This window comes from Thalia democratica, chromosome 1 (assembly GCF_965202585.1).
Source record: "Thalia democratica chromosome 1, ktThaDemo2.hap1.1, whole genome shotgun sequence".
Taxonomy (NCBI): Eukaryota; Metazoa; Chordata; class Thaliacea; order Salpida; family Salpidae; genus Thalia; species Thalia democratica.
Window position 1 is genome coordinate 56,236,409 of NC_139165.1, and position 23,757 is coordinate 56,260,165.

A 23,757-nucleotide genomic window follows, 5' to 3' on the forward strand; every position below is an offset into this window, starting at 1 on the left:
TTTTGCAATCTTACCCTTCGTTCAAAAAAACGCACTGCAGGATAAATTTAGAAAGACAAAATATGTTAAAACTGATTTATATTTTGATCAAAGCATTTGACTAGTTTTAACAAACTTTGGATTTTAGTATTACATTTCTGGAAATTATAGCTAGTTAATTTGTTATGGTTTATATTCAACTAAGTTTTATTATCAGTAAAATATTATAGAGTTTAGTGTTTGTTTCGATGCTTTAATTTATGTTGTTATAGAAGTCTAAGAGTTTTGCAAGTTAAAAGTAATTAATAATCAATGAGTGGTGAGTACTTTTATGATTAATTAATTACTTGTATTGTCTTGAGCGTAATAATACATTTAAACATTATTAAAAAGTAAATAAGTATAAAAAACAAGCTTGGATAAATAGTGTGTGTAACTCTCTTAGTCAGAGTTTCTCAAAGTGGGTCAAGTGGCCTCCTTGGGGGGCATGAGGTGGTCATAGATTGAAATTTACACTAGATATTCTTGAGTTAATGATGAAGAGCAATAAAAGGATCTTAAACTTTTTAATAATAGTTTTTTGATTTATCTTGTTTGAGGGGACCATAGCTTTTTTAATTTCTTTAAAGGGGGCCTTTTGAAAAAAAGTTTTGGAATCCCTGTTGTGTTGCCAAACGCATACATACCAACACAAGAATGGAGTCTAAAAGGAATTTTTTGTATATAAACTATCAAATAAATCCTGGCCAGCTAATAAGACGAAGTAAAGTTAAAAGTTTGCTGTACTGTTTTTGAGATAGTTAATGTCAATTACCGCTTGACTACGATTCTCGTCCTATTAAGAACTAATATATTTCAAACAAACTAAGTCCTGATAATCCTTTTGTCTAAAAATTTTAAAATAACTCTAACTTAATAATATAGAAGTAAATAAAGAGATATTGTTTTTGAAAAAAAACTATTTAAATTTTCACTGTACATTTGCTGTACTGTTTTTGAGATAGTTAATGTCAATTACCGCTTGACTACGATTCTCGTCCTATTAAGAACTAATATATTTCAAACAAACTAAGTCCTGATAATCCTTTTGTCTAAAAATTTTAAAATAACTCTAACTTAATAATATAGAAGTAAATAAAGAGATATTGTTTTTGAAAAAAAACTATTTAAATTTTCACATTACTTATAATTGTAATGCTTCAAAAACATCATATCAGACACCACATATTTTGAAAACTAATTACATTTTTTCGACAAGATTACACACGTTCATCTTAACTTACCTCATAACTTCAGAAATACTATGAAGACATTAAATATGTCTACAAAATCTGTAACTTTATAGAATTTAAACAAAAAACTTATGAGAAATCGGATATTCATTAAATTAACTTTACATTTTTTTCTGAATATATACGAAAATTGATAATGTTGTTATTATATTTGCCTAATTTTTCAGGCTTCGTTTTTCTATTCTGTTAATGACTCAGAAAGTGTATAAGTGAATTTTTTTTAATTTTTCAGTCATATATTTTTACTAAAATTTTATACGTTACAATATGTTAAATTTTTACAGTATACTCACAATTCCCCCCACCCTTATACCTAACCCTTGGTCGGTAACAATTCTCGGATTTGATCGCGAGAATTGTGCGCGGATTGAACTGAGCGTCTTTTGTTCTTTCATTTATCTTAAGTCAATAAATCTATCTTTACTGGCTTTGATTGATGATATTCGATTATAAAATCTAATATCAAACTAACATTTTTCCATGGATAAGTGTTTATTATATAGAAATTTAAAACTTGCGTTTTCATTTAAAAATAACTTCATAAATTAGATCATTATTTTAATAAAGAAAGCATTTTATTTGGTCCATTAAGTGATATTTCAAGATTAAAAACTTATGAACCATATTTTTAGAAAACTTAGCAAAAATAATTTGTAGGAAAATAAGGCAACTGTAAAAACATATTATATATATTGTACAAATTCATATAACGCAGTTTAAAATATTTTTTTTTCAAAAAGTAAATTATTTTAGCACCTTTAAATTTATTTTTAACGAGATAAACTTCTTTGTAAACTAAGTCACAAAAATAGTGTTTACAACGTACTGTATACATTATATATTTTTATACAACTAAATGAACCTAAAATTTATTGACTAGTTAGATATCACTAAAATGCACAAATTAAAATTCTGTATAAAAATTCTACAACGTTTAGAACTTTTAGAATTAAACAAATACTACAGGGTTGCCACTCGTTTTTAAAAAGAAAAAATTCCAGGTTTACCAAATTTCTTCCAGGTTTTTAAAAGTACACATTGTTGGGTCTATTTTTAGTTATAAGTTCGTTCCTATAAAAGAAACTGTGTTAAATAGTATAAAAACATTGAAAAGATGTTGTAAAGTTACCTTAAATGTGTTTTTTAATAAAAAAAAATTTTGATGATGACAAAAAAAAATCATATTTATATGATAGATTTTTTGTGTCAAATCTAAATTTCACTACTGAAATATTAAATTTATTAAAAATTCCAGGTTATTTGATCAAAATTTCTCATATTCCAGGTTTTTCCAGGTTATTTTTGCCTAAATTGTCGAATATCAGGTTTTTCCAGGTAAAATGGCAACCCTGAACTAATACAATTTATAATATTTAGTTTTCCATGTTTTCAACGAAGTTGTATGGTTTTGTACTCTTTGTGTCGCTAGATCCAAAAGCAGAAGTTTCGTCATTCTTATCTAAAAAGTTATATGCTAATTGCAGTTAAATGAATTTTAATTTTTAAAACCTTAGGATTTATTTTGGTTTTATAGATGTTGTTTAGTTTTTTAATAATAGCTTTTAGATACACAAGCATAAATAAACTTTATGAACAAAGCTGTCAATTCTTCCGAAATTAACGCATAAAATATCTGATCCAAATAAAAAGTTATGAGTTAACTACTAAATTATGAAACTATTTAATTCATACACAGTAATTTTTCAAAAACACGTACCACAGTAACTTACTTTTTGATTTATTTAGCTTCTAATATTTTTATACTTGTAACTACATTTATACTAGTTTTGTTTTATAGAAAAACAAAAGATTACTTCGTAATAATAATTTTATACATTTAAAATTTAAAAAGTATTTCAAATGTTAAACTTGTCTAAAATAAAAAATCAGATAATTTACAACTTTCAGTTGAAGCTAAAATTTCTAAAACATGAATAATTTCTTTTTAATATACATGATAAACATATCTAATCTTCAGCAATGAAAAATTCAAAATATGGCAAACTGAATCTACCTGGCTAATAAATAGAAAGTAAACAATATTGTTATACGATATATTTTTTATCTTAAATTGATATTTTTAAAACTTATTCAGTCCGTCAAAATCAATGCAACACGAAATTATCAATAGTCTGTATGTACACTTTCTGAATTATAAACTTTTAAGAAGAATAAAGTTGTTTAAAATTATAAAAACTAGCATTTTTGTCTAGAATATATAAAAATTTAAGTGTTTTAAGATGTAAAATACAAAACGTAGATTAATACAGAAAAATTCAATATATTTTCATACCTTATTAAATCAAATAGGGATTCATTTTTAAATTAATATATGATCTACCTTAAAAACATTTGGTATATATTATAATAGGGTGGGAAATTTTTCAAGCCAGCCGGCCAAATTTACTAAAAAAGCCTTTCACGGAACAAACTTGTTAAAAACAAGTTTTCTAGAGCCGCGCTATTTTGAAAAATATATGAAAACTTAAAAAAAGCTGTTAAGACACAAAATTTTAATAAAATTATTTTTTCAGTATCAAAATGATCATTACTGTGTAGTTCACAGTGTGTACTGAAAATTAAAATAAATATACATTTTAAACCATTCATTATAAAAAAACTCAATCGTAATTATTTTCAAAAATTCTCAAGTTAATAAATACGTTGCGGCCTAGAGATTTCCGAATGGTGGGCTATAGGTTATATTGTAGGATAATTTTAAAATGATTATTTAAAAGAATAACCAATGATTATTTAAAAGAATAACCAATTTTTGATATCAAGTCAGTTTTGTATAATGTTTCTATTACAAATGTACAAACATAAGTTTTTCATAACCAATTCTTGAGTTTTAAAAAATATTGAAATCTATCTTCTTCCACATTTAAAGCAATTTACTTAAAAATTGCAGGCATTTTTCCTTAAACTGCTTAAGTTTGAAAACAATAGCCCAAAACTATAGACATAGATATATTTTAAATGAATTATATTTTTTTTTTAGTTTGCGCCTCATAAGAACTTAATAAATCAAATTTGGAGAGACCATTATGTCTCAAAAATTACTTTGAGATTAAAAAAACGGTAAAAATATTTATTTAGTTATCAGTGTAAAAAAAATACTTTTTTGCTATAGTTTACCTCTATGCTTATGGTCTAAACTCCAAAAGTAAATTAGAAATATTTCGAAGCAGAGATGAGTATATTTTTCTTTCAATAAAAATTACATAAAAATAGCCTATTTTTCTTGACATAACTTAAGTTCATTATAAAAACGATCCACAAAAAGAGAAATTACTTTAATTCAATTTAAGTTTTACCAAACCAACCTAAAGAGAACTATACTTGTATCTATTTTTCTTTTTTAAAGTAAATCTAAGTTATAATAAGTATTTTATCTGGGGTTTTATTTTTCGTAGACTAAACATAATAAAAATTACATCAATTGAAAAATAATAAGAAGGTTAGACTAAAACATCTTTTTGTGTTAACAAAGTGATTTTAAAACTTAATTCAAGTATTTTCCTGATGAATTCTGCATAAATATTATTTAGAAATTAAATTCAAAAATTGCAATTGACTTAGCTAATGCAATAAATAATAATTGACGATAAAAACACCTTTCATTTATAACGCATTTTAAAAAAACTCTTCAGAAAAGTATACCTTTAACTTTTGAAGGGTTTAGTATTCATATTATTATAATTTAAATAATTAAGTGTTTAAACAAAAAAGAATAAGTACTTTCAAGTTTAAAAAAATACTTTTGGAGACAAAGTTTCATCTTTTACACAATATTTAAAAAATTTCAAACAAACTAACCAGCTTTCTTCTGCTTCTTTGCTTTTATCTTTCCGAGCTAAAAATATTAATTTAAACATTATTTAGAAGTTATTATTCAACTTATTTTAAATTCTTATTAAATATACGTTGTTTATTAAAAAGTTTAAAAAAATAAATAAGACTTACAATAAAGTTTTTCACAAAGAAAAGGTAAATTTTCCTTTTTTAGTTTTGTTATTAATCTTTTTTTTTTTAATTTTACCCATTTACATATAAATTTTAAGATTATTTTTAACAAGTTAATACAAAAACTGAGGTATCTTTTTATATTCGAAAATAATTTGTAAATAACTGAAATAAAAAACTTAATACAGTGTAAATAAAATTATACTCTGTGTTTACTTAATTAACAAACATTATTAAAACAGTGTTACTTAAATAATTTTCAACCCATATATTTTATTTCACTAGTTCTTTACTGTTAGTTAAACGAGCAATACTTTGTTTTCAATTATTACTACTAATAAAAATAAATAACTATCTCAGTAATGAAAAAATATGAATTTTACTCTCTGTTTAAAACTTAAAACAAACAATACATATTGTTTAATCATAACCTTGTATTTTATAAATTATTATTTTTTATCGGAAAAACATTGATGCAGGGCAATATAAAATATAAACTGACATCATTTGGAGTTTCTTCAACATCCATTGAATCATTGTCATCTGGCAAAACAACATCTGATTGGTCAGTTTCTACAAACTGATTAGTTACAACCGGTTGTTGCAAGAGAACTGAATGGGAAATCGATGGGTTTCCCATAATATTACCGACTACCTGTTTGTTGTCATCATCCAACTGAGTCTGTAACAATAAAATATTAAAAAGCTTTGTACTCTGAGATGTAGTAAATACTACCTGTAGTACCAAAAAACTTACACGTTTATTAATCTATTTAATATTTATTTTTTATGAACTTATTGGCTAACGTAGTTTTTCTAAACATTCATTTGAGCACAATTTTTAACTTGTCTATTTAAGGAGTATCATTAGTTTGACTTACATTTTATAAAAAAAAACACTTAATACCATAATCTTAAAATAAATAGTCTTTTGAAATATGATTCGATAAAGTATAAACAGCTAAAAGCTCATAAAAAAACCTTGACATTTTTTTTCAAAGCATGTAATACTAATAATAAATTCTAAAATACCCAATCAAACTTCGGCGACAGGTTGGTGGCTTTTTTTTCATCTACAACAATATTGTTCTGTGGGGGTTGAGTGTAGTACAAAATCTTCCCACTGTTTGTATTCGAACAAAATTTTACTTAAAACATCTTAAAAAAAAATAGTAAACTTTGAACTCGAAACCGTATCTACATTCTAACTAAATGACATAAATATAATCTTCATGAAAATTATATAAATGTTTTTTTTTATTACAAGAACAATTTGAAAAAAACTAATCAATTTATCGAGGAAATACACAGTTTCGTTCGTTATTAGCAATTAATGGTTTCTAAATTTTTATACGAAGTATATATTTTCGGTAGTGTATCCAGTTACAACAACAATTGCAGTAATAGATAGAACAACTTCTTCTAAAAAATTGGATTATTTTGAGGATTTTAAAATTTAAAAGCTTTACTAAAATTGCATTGACTTGAATTTTTTCACTCCCTTAAATCATAAGCATATAAACTTAAATTAAATTTAAAATTAAAAAAAAACTACTCTTCATGGGATACGAGTATCCCGCGGCCGCAGTTTGCCGACCTCTGGTAAAGAGCAAAATATTTTGTCTCAACAAGGATATTGAAAAAAAAAAGTTCATAAAATAGTATAATAAATACAGCTAAGCTTTAAATAAACGTAAAATATATTTACTATTTTGTACATTAAGCATTAATAACTAGCATTATATTTATAATTTTTAAAACCCCAATTGTATCATAACTTTGCACTGTTTTATACGCATACTTTATATAAAAAATAAGGTAAACAATTCAAGTTTTAATAAAATATTTTTAAAAATTCAATAAAATTAAAATTAAAAGTTTATGGTAACTTCAAGCATAGATGCTATTTAGTCAAAATATAATGGTCAAATTTAATTTTGTATTAAAAGCAGAGCGATTATAAATGGTGCATTATTAAGTATAGCGGTTCAAATAATTCATCCTTTTCCTTATTTAATTAGTCCAGACTAGACACATGTCGATCAAAGTGTAAAAACCTTGAGCATTTACAATTGCTATATTTACAAAAAATTCAAATCAGTTCCGAACAGGGTTACCACAATTTTCCATGATTATAGTTTTAGTAAGTGTAGCGGTTTTAAATGTTATGCTTCCTCACTCTAAAACTGTCGTGCATTTAGTATTAAAATCTAAGGGCAATGAATAAGAGTTTCACGACAGCTAGATTTAAAAATGATTAAATATGATCATCTTGACTTAAAAATTAATAATTTTATGGCAATAAGCTCATCTCCACAACTGCAACTATGATCTCAGGTATAGGGAAACAGCCTCATTTTAAGCAAATACCTTATGCTTTGTAGACTTATACCTTATGCTACAAAAGGCTTATTACAGCTTAAAAATTTTGTTGAACTATATTTAGAAAAACTTCAAAATTTGAGCTTTTTGCTTGTTTTGTGGATGGCATCAAACAAACATTTTATTCCAAATAAACTATCTTCTGCCGTTTTTAATCAAAGTTTTTTTAAATAATAATTTATTCTATAAATATTTAAAAATCATTAGAGTATAGCAAAGCATGATATAAATGATCTTGAAAGATGGCGTGTGTTAGGAAGTATAATGTCATAAAATATTGTTTTTTATTATATTTTAAATGTATCACTAAATTAAAAACTTGAGTTATTAAACTACCCTAAATATTTTTTTTTAACTTTGAGCTCTCTGTTATACAAACATTAGAATTTCAATAATTTAATTACGTTTCATATATCAAAGACACTTTACAGAAAAAACCTCATAATATTAGTCAATACTTAAAATATACAAGACTGAAAATTCTTAAATTTCATAAGAAGTTTAACATTATTGTAAAAATATTAAAGCCTAATGCTTTTACTTAATTTTTGCATATTTTTTTCTGCTTCAGTTAATAATTATAATTCTTTAATTTAAGTTTAATTTATTATTTAACAATAAGCAGTAGTTTGATAAACTTTTTCATATATGACAAGTTATAGTTTAACAAAAATAACTTTATAAATATTCTATGAATAAATAATATGGGGTCTTAAAAACTAGCTCATATAGAATTTTGTTTTTAATTAAGCTATTAACAATTAGTCTTAATTTGTAAAAAAAAATATTTGATTGCTCAACAAGTATCAAAGACAATAGTTTGAATCAATTTGATAACTACTCATAACACATGAACAAAACGTTTTTATACAAGTAAAGCAGAACCCACCTTATATAATCGTTCAGTATTTGCTTAGCAGCCTGATTCATATTTGGACGACCACCCTTTTTCAACTTACCGTATTTTTTTGCGATCAGCATAAGAAACTGATCAACATTTTCAAAACTTCCAATATTGTACATCATCATAAGCTGTATAAAATTTATTTTATAAAATACATTTTCAAGCCTTATTTATTGAATACAAAAAATAATAACGCTTTTGTATTGCTTGATAAATTAGTTAATAATATTAGATAATAAGTAATATAATATAGAAATTTTAATTAACTTTGTTTTGAAAATAAGTAATTTTTGTAAAAAGCTTTCCGACAGACTGCAATAGTTTTCTTCGGCAATTTTATAAGATATTTTAATAATGACTAATGATCGATCTAATTTTTTTTTTTTGAGCTAAAAACTTTGTAAATTTTAGAAAACATTTCTGATACAGTTTAAAAGAAATGACATGTTGGAATATAAAGATTCTGAACCAAAAACTCCATAAACAAATTAATATTTTTGAAACAACGACAAAGAAGATAGACTGTTACTAGATTAGTCTTTTTAATCTTATATTTGCAAAACATTACTATGTAAACTATTCAATTTCTATAGACTTAAATGTAATACACATTATGGGATATTTTTATCTGCATATGAGACACACCTGATCATTATTACAGCGTTTTATGATTTCTTCAACTGCTGGTTTTGAATCGGCTATCACTTCTGTCTGTAAAATTTTTATTAAATTAAAAATTATAATGAAGCTTACAACATTGTAAACAGAACGTCTGTAAAAACCATAAGTAGTAACGACAACTTATTAACTAAAACTTAGTTCTATTGGAGAAAGCTTTTTTTCACTTACAAGTAAGTAGTAAAATAATTATAAATGCTACATTTAGATTGTATCTAATAATCTTACTTTTACACAATTACGAAGAATAACAGAAGCATCGTTATTTCCATTTTCTTTAGCCATGACTATTCCAGGAGTGTCTAGAATCTTAATATTCTTCGAACTAACAAGATCCTTTATACTTCTAAAATAGGTAATTTAATAACTTTTATAAATCTTTACACAATGGTTGCTTTAGGTTTAAATATTTTTTAATAAATAATAAAATGTGTTAGTTAATTTTTAATTAGTTAATTTTAATGTTACACAAACTTTACAAATCCTGAAGTTGATCCCATGCTACAAGCTTTTGCTCTTCTTAGACTGTTGACAACACTATTCTTACCAACATTTGGATATCCTATTTTGTAATTATGTTGCATTTTAAAAGGTTAAATTCTGTGAGTTATAATTAACTTATTATATAAAAATTTGAAACTAATTTGTATTAAAACTAAAGATATATTTTTTGTACTTACTGACTAAAAAACGTCACTTAATTTAATATACTGCATTTTTAATTTATATTCTTGATAATACATTTTTAAGTTATAGTAAAAAAGCAAAGGAAAAAAGGAAAATTCATATACAATACTGACCAATAACTCCAACTTTAATAGAAGTTCCTTTACCTCCGACCATACTTACAGTTTTAAACAGAGAATCTGCACCTACGCACTGTGCAGTGTTGGATAATATTTGGGTTTTTAAGCTCTTAAGTGGTTCTTTACATTGCATCTGCTGAAAAATTGTTTATATTTTTTAATGAAAAAACAACATATAAAATATGTATTTTGCTTGCTGTATATATAAAAAATACAATAATTGAAGTATAATATTTTCTATATAGCAATTAAGATAAATACAATTAAATTACAAATAATAATTGACATACCTAAAGGACGATTTGAAAAAGTAAAATATTATGATATTGTTAAATAAGTATGTATTTAGTTAATATAAGATAATTTACCTCAATACTAATTAAAAAATAATTTCTCAATTTCCAAGATAACAGAAGGTTGTATAAACAAATATATATATACACTTTAATTTTAATCAAAACTATGTATTTAGAAAATGTTTAGCAAAAGAACTATATACTCTGTATATGTTTTAAACTTGAAAACTAATATACAGACATTGTATAAAATAAAATATGTATTCCGGGTACACACAAACACTTTATAAGAAAAAAATTAAATCTATTAAACTTTAAAAAAGTAACATATACATAATACTTAACATATTTCAATCTCAAAAGAGAATTAATTTAATCCAAAATATGTTTAATAACTTTTTTTTTAACTTTTATAGCTCAAGCTTATCAAAAATTATAACTTGCATTTATAATAAAATTTTCAACTAACCAGCCTATCCATATAAGTTTGAGTAGCAGCCTTAAATGCAACCGTTGGATATTCGCTATTCAAATACTTAATCCATGCTTCAACATTTTTCTTTGGTACTAAATCTGTGGTGAGTATTAGAATAATATCATTAAATATTATATGTTAATTAAAGGATTGCTTCTTTTAAAAGAGAAAATAGCTAGAATCTGCTTAGACATGACTAAAATTTTGGGTCACTGGAAAAACTTACTTTTACTTAAAACATGTATCTAGTTATATATTATTTTAAAATTAACAATAAGACTATAAGTACGTGAGTGTATTCCCAAACAAGCTAAAATTTTAACTTTTTATTGTGAAACAAGTTTATAAAAAATCAAAGGGTTGAAATTTCGAAAAGAAATTATCACACAGCGTTGAAGAAAACTTGGTTATCTTTTACCAAATTTAAACGGCACGATATTTAATTAACTTGTTTACACTTTTCTGTAAACTTGATTAAAAGTATTAGAGTCCAAAAAAATCAAACCATTTCAGTAGATATCAAATTTGGTTTGCTTCAATCAAACTAATATATAAAATTTCTACTTAAATATAGTAAAAAACTTAACTGAATAATGATTTAATTACTAAAAAGTCAAGAAAAAAAGATAAAACATAATTAGTCAAAAGCCATAATCTACTTTGCTACACAAGATGGAGATAACTTCATTAGAACTGTTTTTAATCATCGCTAGTTTTTTATTTAATTTTAATGAAAATATCATATTATAAAGTTTATAAAAAAAGACTATGACTTTCTGAAATTATATTTTTAAACACTCAAATTAATTTAATCTTTTACACATAGGCTTGTTCTTAATTTAAATTAACTTAAATGCTTAAAATGTATTTCAACTTGCCTAAGTAAGTAAAACTCAGAAAAAGTTCAAATTTTCTTATTTGAATATAAATTAAAAATGTTATACTAAAACTGAAATAAGGGCATAGAGGGTAATGCTTATTGATATGATCTCATTTTAAATATCTTTAACTTAGATAACAGTTGCTTTGTACTGCTTTTAAAAATTCAAAATAAGTTTTGAAATATAAGGGTACGCAAAGCAAAAATTAATCGCTTCCAAAGCCCCTTAGTCTAAAATACAATTTATAATAAACAATTGTTTTGTACAATTCTTTAATTAAAGTAAATATATATTTTTTCTGAAATTTTTCAAACTGTTACAGTAGGATTATTCTTAAAATGCAAAAAATACTTGAGTAAATGAGCTAAAAACTTTTTTTTTAAGTAAATACATCCGTGCAAAATTTACTCTCATTCTAATATAAAATTATAAAGATTTATTAACCAATCTTATTTAAAAGTAGGATGATCTTTTTGTTAGCATTACTATCTAGAATTGCTTTTTCAACTTCTTTGCATCTGCATCCAAGTGGATCACGGGCATCCAAAACTTCAATTACAACATCTGCGGTTTCCACAACCTTTATAATAAGTTAAATAAATAGAATTTCAACAAAATTGATGTGGTGGGTTTTAACAAAAAAAGCAAACTTTTAATTAAAATATAATAATTTTCTGTTTTGATAAAAAACTAAAATATTGAAACTAACCGCGTTTTATCTACAATTATAAGACCAAATTTTTAGTTCATTTACATTTTAATTATTAGGTACAAACTTAAAAAAAAAACTGAGATGAACATTATGTTATCTTTTAAAAAACACTTATTAAATCTTTATTTTGTTAAGCTTTTGCTTATACAAATCTTATGACACACTCAAAAATATCTAACATATATATATTTCTACCATAGATATTACAGTGTCTATTTAGCACAGCGTCACCTTTCCACAAACTTTAGCACTTAATATAACTTTTGCACGTAGTGTCACTTAAGCACGATCAATTTTTTTAGATATTGAATTTGATAATAAATCAGAGTTTATTGAATAAAATGTTTATATTTCAAATTAATACAGTAATCATCCTGTCCGCACTTAAGCACTTCAAAGTGTGAAAAAAAACTTACCAAAACTACTCATTTTAATTTTCTAAAATCCTTTATTTAAATTCTACTTTAAATTTTGATTATTTAAAAGTTTTGTTAGAATCATAAAAATCATTACATAAAAAATTAAAACGCATCATAAAAAAAAAACAACTTTAATAATCTCTTTAAGTACATATTTTGAACACAGTCTAAAATTGCATACTAAATTTAGAAGTCTAAGTATTAAATTTTACTTTAAACCTTTTTTTATCATACTTGAAAATTTTATTAATTTAAGTTTTAAGTAAACAATTTATGGCAACTGAAAAAAAGTTTAGATTTGTTTTAAAATGACTAGTAGTACAATTCGTACAGTTATAGTTTATGCTTAAACTCGTAACAAATTTAAAGCTTGTTAACTATTTATTTAAATCTTTACATAGTTCGTTTTTATAACTTTGAACATAATAGTACAACTGCTATATAAACATAAAAAAAGATTCATGCAAAACGATGTGGTAAAGCAAAATGCGTGCTAAACTGTAAATATGTTCTTAAGTGACGCTTCTATGCTAAAGTGTCACTCTGTGCTAAAGTTTCATTCTATGCTATTCTGACCCATTTCACTTTATCTATAAATAAGCACATATCTATAAAGTATAGAGCACATTAAACTAAAATTAAATAAAACATCATACTATCCAAAGGATATATATTTTTTATATTCAGAAATGCTTTAAATTGGAATTAGTGTTGATTTAATTTGTTTGCGTAATTTAGGCCAAAGGGAGTTAAAACATTTTTTTTACAAAAAATTAACATTGACCTGTACTTATCTATATAGCTTAGATATTTACTATAAGACACTTTTTATAGAACAAAAAAAAAACTTTTGAGATATAATTAGTTTTGTATAAAAAGAATCTGAAACAACTGCATGGTAAAAAAAATTAGAAGGCTGATTTTTTGGGAATTTTGCAAAAATTACAAAAAATCTACTTCCTGCTTCACTTTTAAAGCAATTTACTATAAAAATTTTAGGAAATGTTCTATCTAACATTACAAACAACATGTTGGAAGCGGAGTTTCATGACCAAAATTTAAAAGAAAACTAACTAATTTTTTGTTTGTTAAAAAATAATAAATCTGTTTCGTGCAATTTTTCTAAATTTATTAAAAATTTGACTAAAAATTACAAAAACAATTGTTAAAATACTTGAGAAGGATTTTTAGTAAAATAGTTTATTTCCGCTTTTTTAGTTTGCAGCTCGCATTTAAAACTTATAAAACTCTTTTTTTTTATCGCCTAGATCTTATATCTCAAAAGCTACTTTGAATATTTTAAAAGGTAAAAAAAAACAACAGATAGCTTAGGTTTTTATGTGAAAATTAAAATTAAGAAAAATCAGTTATTTGCAACCCCCCAATAGCCTTAATAGTGAAACTATAATTTATTTTATTTAGCTTATTTTTAGCTGTACCAAAATTAACTTTGTAATATTCTTTATTTTTAAACTTTGAAAAACCTAAAACTTTATGTATATTAAAAATAAGATATATCTTGAATTAAAAAATGTTGTTTTGTACAAAAAAAAAGGGATAATGACAATTTCTAAACCGCAAATACATACTACTTATTTAACAATATTTTAAGTGACTAATTGAACCTACTTTTATTGACAATCATATTATATTTAAGAAGTTGAATAATCATATTAAATAATACTTTTTTAGACTAGTTGCACAATAAAAAAAAATAATCGTAGTAAAAAAAATATTTTACAAAGCTCAAACACATTTTCTAAATAAACTTTATATATTGAATAAAAGTTTGTCTTAAAGAAGAATGATACAAAATTTACAATTATAGTTCTTTTTTCATACCATTTAAATTTGTGTACAAAAAAGTTAAAGTTTCTAATTAGAAAAAAATTATACTGAATCAAAAATCTATCATTTATAAAGTAAATACTTTATAATAATTTACTTTTCATTTTTAAATAAAAATTTATGATTTTATGTTTAAGATAGTTAGTTTCAAAATTCGTCAGAATAACAATACTTCAAATAAGGTAACATTAAACATTCAAAAAATTAATTGATTCGAATTGTTTTCAAATGTTTGATAAATTAGATAAAAAAATTTAAACTCATTTAAATAATTTTATGCAAATTAAATATCTTAATTACTTCCAGATTTCGGTGGCAAAAAAAAATACGACCTTTTGAAGTATAATAAAATAGTAACTGCTCTTTAAATTTAAGTAAATCGAGCAAACTCTTTTAGTTAAGACAAAAATCTATAAAATTTATTTTAAAAAACTTTTGTAGAAGTTTGTTAAAAATAAACTAATCTTAGAAAATATTTTACTATTATTGATACTACGTTTTTTAATTTCTACAACCAGTAAAAAACTTATTTTACAAAATTTATTTTAATAAAGAAGTTAATTACATACATGTAAGTTTATATTTATTCAAATTTAAAGTATTTACTATTACTAGTATTAACCAAACCTATTTCGGCCATCATCAACAAAGTTGAGATGTTCGCGCCATCAACATTAAATAACGAGAAACCGCTATTGTGATCTTACCAAGTGGGCTTAAGTACAAAGTACAAGCGACCGTTTATGGGTAAAGTTGAAAAAATTGACACAGCTAAATCATTCACAGCCCAACGTCTCAGACATTGTCAGCTTATTATGAGAAGTCTGTGCTCATTTGATCAGTTTTAACCAGTATCTATTTCGGCCATCATCAACAAAGTTGATATGTTCGCGCCAATTTTTTCAACCTTACCCATAAACGGTCGCTTTAGTACTTTGTACTGAGATCACAAAAGTGGTTTCTCCCGACTATGCCTGCTTGATGAGTCCTAATTAGGACGAAACCAGTCGTAGGTTGTCTCGGATGCTTTTGTTGTTGGTCGTGTGAAGTTCATTATTTATATCTATTGCTAGTATATAATTTTACTTTTCACTAACTAAATCTATTTTTAATTGAAGACAAAATTATCAATAAATTCCAATTTTTAATGACAATGCAATAAATATACTTTAAAATGCACATAATTCACAAACCTTACGAAATTCTTTATAATAAGCATTTTTAGAAGCAACACTAGATAACATGCTAATATTGTGACTTTTGGACAGTTTTTCCATCATTGACTCCTTTAGAAAAACAAGTTTTAAAAAACACTTAATAGAGACACTTTAAAGAAGTTTAAGCTTTCAACACTAATTCAAACAACAAAAAATTTTGTAAGTATTATAAAAGCATATTTTACTTATATTTGGTACTTCAGCATTACATGTTGTATTCCATCATAATTGAAAAACTTTCAAATTTATTCTGCTTGAGTTAAATAAACATTATATTTTAAAACTTTAAGAGTTATACATATACAACTACTAGCATCATTAATTTAGTTCTTTACTATTAATGGACAAATTTTATTTTCTATAAACATGTTTACATTTGTAATATAAATCAGTTTTATCATACTTCTTATTGATATATTAAAACAATACTGCCTATTAACTATACAATATGATAAACAAGAAACACAGTTCAGTAAGCTAAATATATTTCGAGCGATTATCATCAGTTCTTTTAGCAAGCTATATCAGATTGACAACGAGATAACTAAAAAACAAATAAAAGGGCATGTCTCAAAGAGTGTAGAGAGTTTTTGCTACTCAGAAAAGAAAGATGATAAACCAGTTAAAGTTCTAAATGCTTCAAAACGTCTATCTATAGCAGAATATTTGGTAAATAACTCAACGTGTGCAGATAGTTGTAAATCAAATAGATTTAAATAATAATTTACTGTAGTAATGCTTTCAATTTAATTAAATTAGAAGTTATTTGTGTTTTATTTAGAAACCTGTTTTATGTAAGGAAAAAAATTTTGATTATACTGTTTCTTTATTTTTGTAATACTTTATAAGTCGTGTTATTGCCATTATATTAACGTATGGTCAATTATAATGTAAGTAAGTTTAAATGGTTTTAATTGTTACTAATTGTTTTTAGTCTTTTATAACTCTTTTGATTATTCTATTATTACTTTTCTATTATATAAGTTTGTAAAATTTTATCTCTTGTTAGCTTTGTACTCTAGTAATGAGAATCACTCGAAATATATTAAGTTTAGTAAACTGTGTGTCTTATTTATCTTATTGTATATAAATCAGTACTAAATAATCGTTATTTACCATATAGTATATAGTAAATAAAGACTCATTATAAACTAAATGTACTTATTAAAAAGAATTATATACTTTATTATTTACTATTTGTATTGAAAATTTTTTAAATACATCATAAAAAAGATACTCCTTATAGTATTTTAAAAACTTTGTAGCTCATAAGCTGCTTTAAATTTTTTTTTGAAACACTAGTCACAACAAAGCTTTTGTAACTTTAAAAAAAGTATATACTTCATTTTTAAAGACCCATAATTATTTAAACTATGCTAAACATTTGACGTACTAATGATGAGAACAGCTTTATCAGAGGTATATCATTTCATTATCATTTTTTTAGTACAAAGTTTTTAACATAATGCAAGCAAATATTCTACAGATAAACAAATGAAAAGTACCTTTTCCTGTGAACTTTTTTGGTACTCAATCGCATTTTGTTTTGCAGTATCAAGTGCTAAGTTTGTTTTAATTTGATTTCGTTGCTCTTCCTTTTTTCTTAAACGCATTTCTTCAGCCTAAAAATATGCTACAAATAAATTTTAGGTCACATGTTTTAACAAATTAACACTTTTCAAGTTAATAACAACCTTTATGTTAAAAACTTATAAAAAACTTTATTTTAAAAAGCTTAAGTTTTTTTACTGTTATAGTTTGTCTTGTTATAAGCTAAAGACTAACATTCTTTTTCTGCAATGCAGCTTCTCTCAATACTTCTTCTTTAAAAGGTGCAGAATTAGGAACTCCTGCATCTCTCTTAATTTGCTTAACCTTTCCTTCTTTCAAGTTTTTCCTAGCTTGTTTCTTCTGCTTCTTATTATGATTAGCCACCTTTTCACAAAACATAATATAAGCATTTGAATTAATTATATTTGTTTTTTATTTGACTTAAGAGTATGAAAAAAAATATATTTGCAAATTTGACAAGATGATAAATGTAGTTGTAGTTGTTACTTGCTTTAAGGATATAAACTTCCAAATACATTTTTGAATAAATTAAGACTTCATCATCTTTTTTTAAATTTTAGATAAAATTAGTGATCTACCTGATTCTAGTATTTGGATTTGGATCCAGCCTGATAATGCCTTTTTGAATTTGAATGGATCCTAATTTCAAAATAAAATTTGGATCTGCATCCAGCCAGATCCAAATTTTGAAAAAATATTTGAATTTGGATCCGGCTGGATAACTTCTTTAAAAATATCTATTTTTTAAATCCAATAGGTCACTGGAACATATTTGAGGATTTGAAACTTATACTAGATATTCTGGAGTTCATGATGAAAAGTAAAAAAGGTCTTAGGCGTATTAGCAGGTAGTTTTGAAAGTTACACTAGATATTCTAGGAAAATTTAAGAGATTTATAGGATCATACCAGATACTAATATTAAAATAAATTTTTATTCCGATCCGGCCTGATATTAATGTTTGGGAACCGACAGATTACCAGATAACATAGACTTCAAATTAAGATAACTGAAGCAAAAGAACAAAGAATCAACAGTGTCTTTAGTAGAGAAGTTAGTAAAAAAAAATCAAATTATTTAGAATATAAATTTTTGCCTTATTTGTTTTTAGAGAAACTTAAGTTAGGAACACAAAAAAAGTTAAGGGCATAGGGGGGGGGTAAACACCCTTTTTTGGTTTTTTATCTTATTTTATATAGTTTTTACTAAGCTACAAGATGCTTTTTACAGATTTAAAAAATTCAAAATAATTTTTGAGATATAGCCGGTCAAAGTCGGAGGCAACAATAGGATCCTTATGGGAGGCGCAAACTAAAACGGCAAAAATAGACTATTTCACTAAAAATCTATCTTCTCCTACATTTTTTGAGATAACTACTTCAAACTTTCAGGAAATGTTCCTTGATATATTTAGAAAATTCTGTCGGAAGGAATTTAAAAAAAAATAAAAAATAAAAATTTTATATAAAAAATAAACAAAAAAAACAGTTTTTTTTTTGTTTTTTTGTTATAAAATTTTTATTTTTTAATTTTTTCAAATTCTGTTCCGACAGAATTTTCTAAATACTGCAAGGAACATTTCCTGAAAGTTTGAGGTAGTTATCTCAAAAAACCTAGGAGGAGATAGATTTTTAGTAATTTCTAGTTATTTGCCGTTTTAGTTTGCGCCTCCCATAAGGATCCTATTGTTGCCTCCGACTTTGACCGGCTATATCTCAAAAAATATTTTGAATTTTTTAAATCTGTAAAAAGCATCTTGTAGCTTAGTAAAAACTATATAAAATAAGATAAAAAACCAAAAAAGGGTGTTTACCCCCCCCTATGCCCTTAATATTTTTTGAGAAACTAAAATAAATCTTAACATAAAACGCTTTTGGTAGTTTTAGACAAATGGAATCACTGAAATTTTCTAAATATAATTAGAGTGAACTATGAATGCTAAATATTCTAGTTTGTAATTTTTTAAATACAAAATGTAAAAAAACTTCAGTGTAATTTGTCTTTACTATTGTTTGTATTCACAGTATTCTTAGTACATGAATTACTTTTTAATATAATAAGTTAATCTAAAATAAAAATAACAATGATTACTTTTTAGGGCATTGTAAAATCAACAGAACCATAATTCAATTATTTTGGTTTATTTTGGAAAAGGAAATATAAGGATTAGAAAACTACTTTTTTTATAAAATAACTGTTCACAATAATCTTACATTTTTTCTGATTCTATATTTCAGACTACAGCTCATTCGCTTGCTTTTACTCTTGCAACCTGTAGAAAAGCACAAAAGTTTTAATAAAATGTATTTTAAAGTAAAAATTTCAAATAAAAATTAAAGAAAAGAAAACTAACGTGGTTTTACCATTATTTCACTTTAATTGGACTTATAAAACCTATAAAAAAAATTATATTATACAAACTATTTTTAAATTCTTTTATAAAAGATCTATAACTTAATCTACACTTCCACATAAGGTTGTTTGCTCATGGATAGTTACTAATTGTTTATATAATTAAAATTAAAAGTGTATACATACGTAAAACTACAAATATTTGAAAATATCTATGCAGATTTTTTCCTGTTTGTAGTAGTGGGAGACAGATTGTCTAGCTGGTCAGAAATACTTTCCACACCCAGTGCAACCTCTCAAGCAGGTTCTTTTGGTTGATTAAGTGCCAGATTATTTTCCAGGTTTGAATACTGAGGAGATATCGAGCAATTGTGGACCAGAAATTTTGTCTGGTTCAACTAAGGAATTCTTTAAAACCTGGGATGTTACAAATCAAACAGCTTTTGCTTATTATCTAAGATTAAAAAGAAGAGCAGAAGTTGCTGTAAAGCTAGCAAAAAGACTTATAAGTCCTTATGACAAAAAATCAGGTAGCCTAGATAGTGATAAATTTCTGGGCTCAGTGATTCAATTGAGGAACACTGCTGTCAGCAACTGACAAGTATCCCCTGAAATTATTCATTGGTGTCAGCGGCATGATAACTTTTCATTCTTAAAAAAGCTGAACAAATTTGTTAATCCTTCTGTGTGTCCTGTATGGAGAGAAGAATGGCGAAAAAGATTTGATAAAAATACAGTCACCAATAAAGATAGGAAGTTGCAACCTTATTATGTTAGCATTAGGTGTCTACTAAAGAACCAGGGCAGCACCTATCCACATAAGTAGGACAGTAGTGGAGGTGCTTTGACATTATCAGTTTATGGTGAAAATATATTGCATAAGGTTTCTAAGATTGTACAACCTAGTCTTGACAAGTTTGGAAACAAAAGCTTTCCATGGTTAGTAGAGAAATCTACCTAGCTAACAAGAGTAAAATGTTCATCATCAACATCCTGATTCTCCTGTAATAGTTCTAGAAGATTCCAACAATCCAAATACTGGTAAAACAAGTGAGATTGACAGAGGTGAGTTGAATAAGGAAGAGCAAATTCCTGCTCCTAAAGTTTCCATAAAAAATAAGGTGCGTTTTGCATTGCATAGGTTAAAATATTTCAATATACTAGGGAAGCTTGAAAGTGGAGTACTCAAAAGTAGTAATCACTCTAAGTGAAGTCCAGGATAAAGAAAAATGAGCTTAAGGATATGTAGAATAATTGAACTGTATTCTATTATTAATGTTTAAATTAAATATAAGTGTTTACATTTATACTTATTATTGTTACAAGTCTTTCATTTTTAATAAAGTATCTAAACACAAGAAGTTTTTATTGTAAAACTAAATAAACAAGTTCTGTATAAGATGCTTAATCTAAAAAAAAAAAACAATCAATTTACGAAAAAAAGTTTAGTACCATTACAACTTATGTTATAAAATACTTTTTCAAATAAGACTCTAATTCTTTTTTGTTAATCTTTATTTTTTATTTCATTAGTTTTTTAAAAGATTACACTAAATCTTGTTTATACTGTAAATACTAAAGGCATAGGGTGGTGTAACTTTTTTTTTAAATAACATTGGCTCTTATATGAAAGTTTTAAGTACAAACTACAAGCCAGTTTTCATAAAATTACAAAATCTTATTTAACTTATAAGATATTGTAATGTTTGTAAAAAGTTTCTGATAAAAATGTATGGACCACAAATCTTTTAGGATCAATTTTCTTGGAAATTTTGAAAATCAGTAAAAATCTATCTCAGGGTTGCCAAATGTTTTTGGCAAATTTTCAAAATTTCTTCCAGGATTTTTAAAAAACACATTTTAGGGTCTATTTTTAGTTTAAAATTAATTTTAAGGTTAAGAACTAAGTTAAATAGTAAAACAACATTGAAAAGATATCCTAAAGCTTCTATAAATGTGTTTTTTGTTTAAAAAAAATTTTGATGATGACAAAAAAAAATTTATCTATAGGATAATTTTTTGTGTCAAAACAAAATTTTACTACTTAAATGTAAAAGTAGCTAAAAATTCCAGGTTTTTTAGTGATTTTTGTTTAAAATTCCATGTTTTTTTTCAAAATTTCTCAAAATTCAGATTCTTTCAGGTTTTTCAGGATTCCAGGTTTTTTGGCAACCCTGCTATCTTCTCCTTCATTTTTTGAGCTAAAGACCTCAAACTTTCAGGAACCTTCCTTTTATAGTTTAAAAGACGTTTAATAATGCAATTTTAAAACTATTAAAAATAAAAATTTTTATATAAAAAAAATAATGGGTGTTATTTTTTTGATAAAAATTTAATTTTTTTTAAATCAAAAAAATCCTGAATCCAATCTTTTTAAATTTAATAATAGACTTTCTATAAAAATTTGAAGAAGATTGCTAAAAAATAAAGGAGAAGATAGATTTTTAATGAAATATGTTTGTGCTTTTGGTTTGCACCTTCCATTAGTATCTATTGAAGTCACTGACTTTGATGGCTTGTATCTCAAAAATTACTTTGAATTTTTTCTAGTTGTTAAAAGTGTCTGATAGCTCAGATAAAACTCTATAACATAAAATCAATTGGTTAAAATCGAGATGGAACCCCTATGCCCTTAATGAAAATTAGCTATAGATACTGATTGGTTCAATTTTGAAGTCAAAATAAATTTAAAGTTATTTCAGGGGGTGACCAGAAGTTATAATAAACTCATTCCAGAATTTTGAATTTTCTTCCATGATTAATGTATGTCATAAAAAGTTTTCATTGATCTATCAATCAAATTCTATTGGTACAACCTAGTTGTCAAGTCATTATACTTATAAAGCAATTCTACGCTAATTTTAAGCTAATAATTATTCTTTTCTTTGACAAAAACTTCCTTATTATAAGATTTTTGTAAAAATATTGTCGTTAAGTAAATTTAATAAATCTAAAAATCCCCTACAAATCTTAGTATTTACATTTTTTCAAAATCCTAATATGTTAAATGCTTAGTAAATAAATTTTCAAAATATATAAAATCTATAGTTAATAAATTATTTTAACTAAACTTACCTATATTTCATTTTAATTTAACTTAACTTTAAAATTTAACTTTTGTAAACTACATATTATTTAAAACTCATATTTCAAATGTAAATATTATTTTCATTTATGTGTGTATTTTTATTTTCCAATTCATCGCCCTGTATACTTTTGTTTTCAGCTTTTTTTAGCGTCTGATGAACTGCTCTGCAGGGAAACGGCGTAACGCAATAAAAGTTTAACAATAAGTTTATATAATTCAATAAATTAGTATACAAGACCAGAAGTTGCAGAAGTTGGTACATTTATTTTTAAAAGGTTTCCATTCTTTAAGCCAAAAAACTGTATAGAGTGACCTAAAGTTAAACTAACTAAACTTTTATAAGTCATCCTGAAATTTTGTATAATCTTTAAAAAATTATTAAGTTCATCAGCAAAATTGGTTATAAAATAACAAAATATTGTAACTATATCAACTAAATAGCATTCAAAATTTAGAAAAAAAATCTGTTCTGATATTATTATAACAATCTAAAACTATCTTAGTCTAATTTTAAAAATTTAAATTCAAAATATCTGGAGTTATCCTGAGCTGTCCTGAGTCAACTAAAATTTTCAAAAACTTCAAGATATCCTAAGTGATCCAGAGTGCGTTGCAACCCTGTTTTTATTATTTTAGACAAAATTTGTTTTTCAGATATACTTTGTGTACTATTTTTATTACATCTGCTGTTGTTCATAGCAATATTAAATAAATCTGGATATTTTGCTTCTTAAGTAATTGACAAAAACTAATAAAAAAACTTCTTAATGGCTCTTGAATATTTAAATATATCACAATATTGTCTCAAGGACTTAAGATCTAGAAAAATAAATTGAACATGAAGTCATAAAAAGTAAATAGATTATAGCAAAAACCTTCAAAAAAGCCCA

At 24.8% G+C, this 23,757-nt stretch overlaps 1 protein-coding gene across 2 annotated transcripts; it reads right to left on the minus strand.

Annotated features, from left to right (window-relative positions):
* Window positions 1-1,901: 1,901 nt before the first annotated feature.
* On the minus strand, window positions 1,902-19,896 carry LOC145832353 (guanine nucleotide-binding protein-like 3 homolog). Of its 2 annotated transcripts, none has more exons than XM_082939682.1 (16): window positions 19,781-19,896; window positions 19,641-19,699; window positions 17,641-17,790; window positions 17,361-17,477; window positions 15,832-15,924; window positions 12,104-12,239; window positions 10,773-10,876; window positions 10,002-10,140; window positions 9,676-9,763; window positions 9,430-9,547; window positions 9,169-9,234; window positions 8,509-8,651; window positions 6,270-6,360; window positions 5,740-5,919; window positions 5,091-5,127; window positions 1,902-2,730 (listed from the first exon to the last, which is right to left on the minus strand). In XM_082939682.1, the coding sequence occupies exons 1-16, from the start codon at window positions 19,791-19,793 to the stop codon at window positions 2,645-2,647; spliced, it is 1,620 nt and encodes a 539-aa protein (XP_082795808.1). In that variant the 5' UTR covers window positions 19,794-19,896; the 3' UTR covers window positions 1,902-2,644. The 2 variants fall into 2 exon arrangements, with proteins under 2 accessions (XP_082795808.1, XP_082795800.1); XM_082939674.1 differs by having other exon boundaries at window positions 10,002-10,143; window positions 19,781-19,894.
* Between the last annotated feature and the right edge of the window lie 3,861 nt (window positions 19,897-23,757).

Excerpts from the sequence above, each read along its gene's own strand:
- LOC145832353 (XM_082939674.1), bottom strand. Across the intron at positions 12,240-15,831 it reads ATTATAAAGAATTTCGTAAG|GTTGTGGAAACCGCAGATGT; the intron begins GTTTGTGAATTA and ends CTTATTATAAAG. Across the intron at positions 9,235-9,429 it reads TTCTTCGTAATTGTGTAAAA|ACAGAAGTGATAGCCGATTC; the intron begins GTAAGATTATTA and ends AAAATTTTACAG.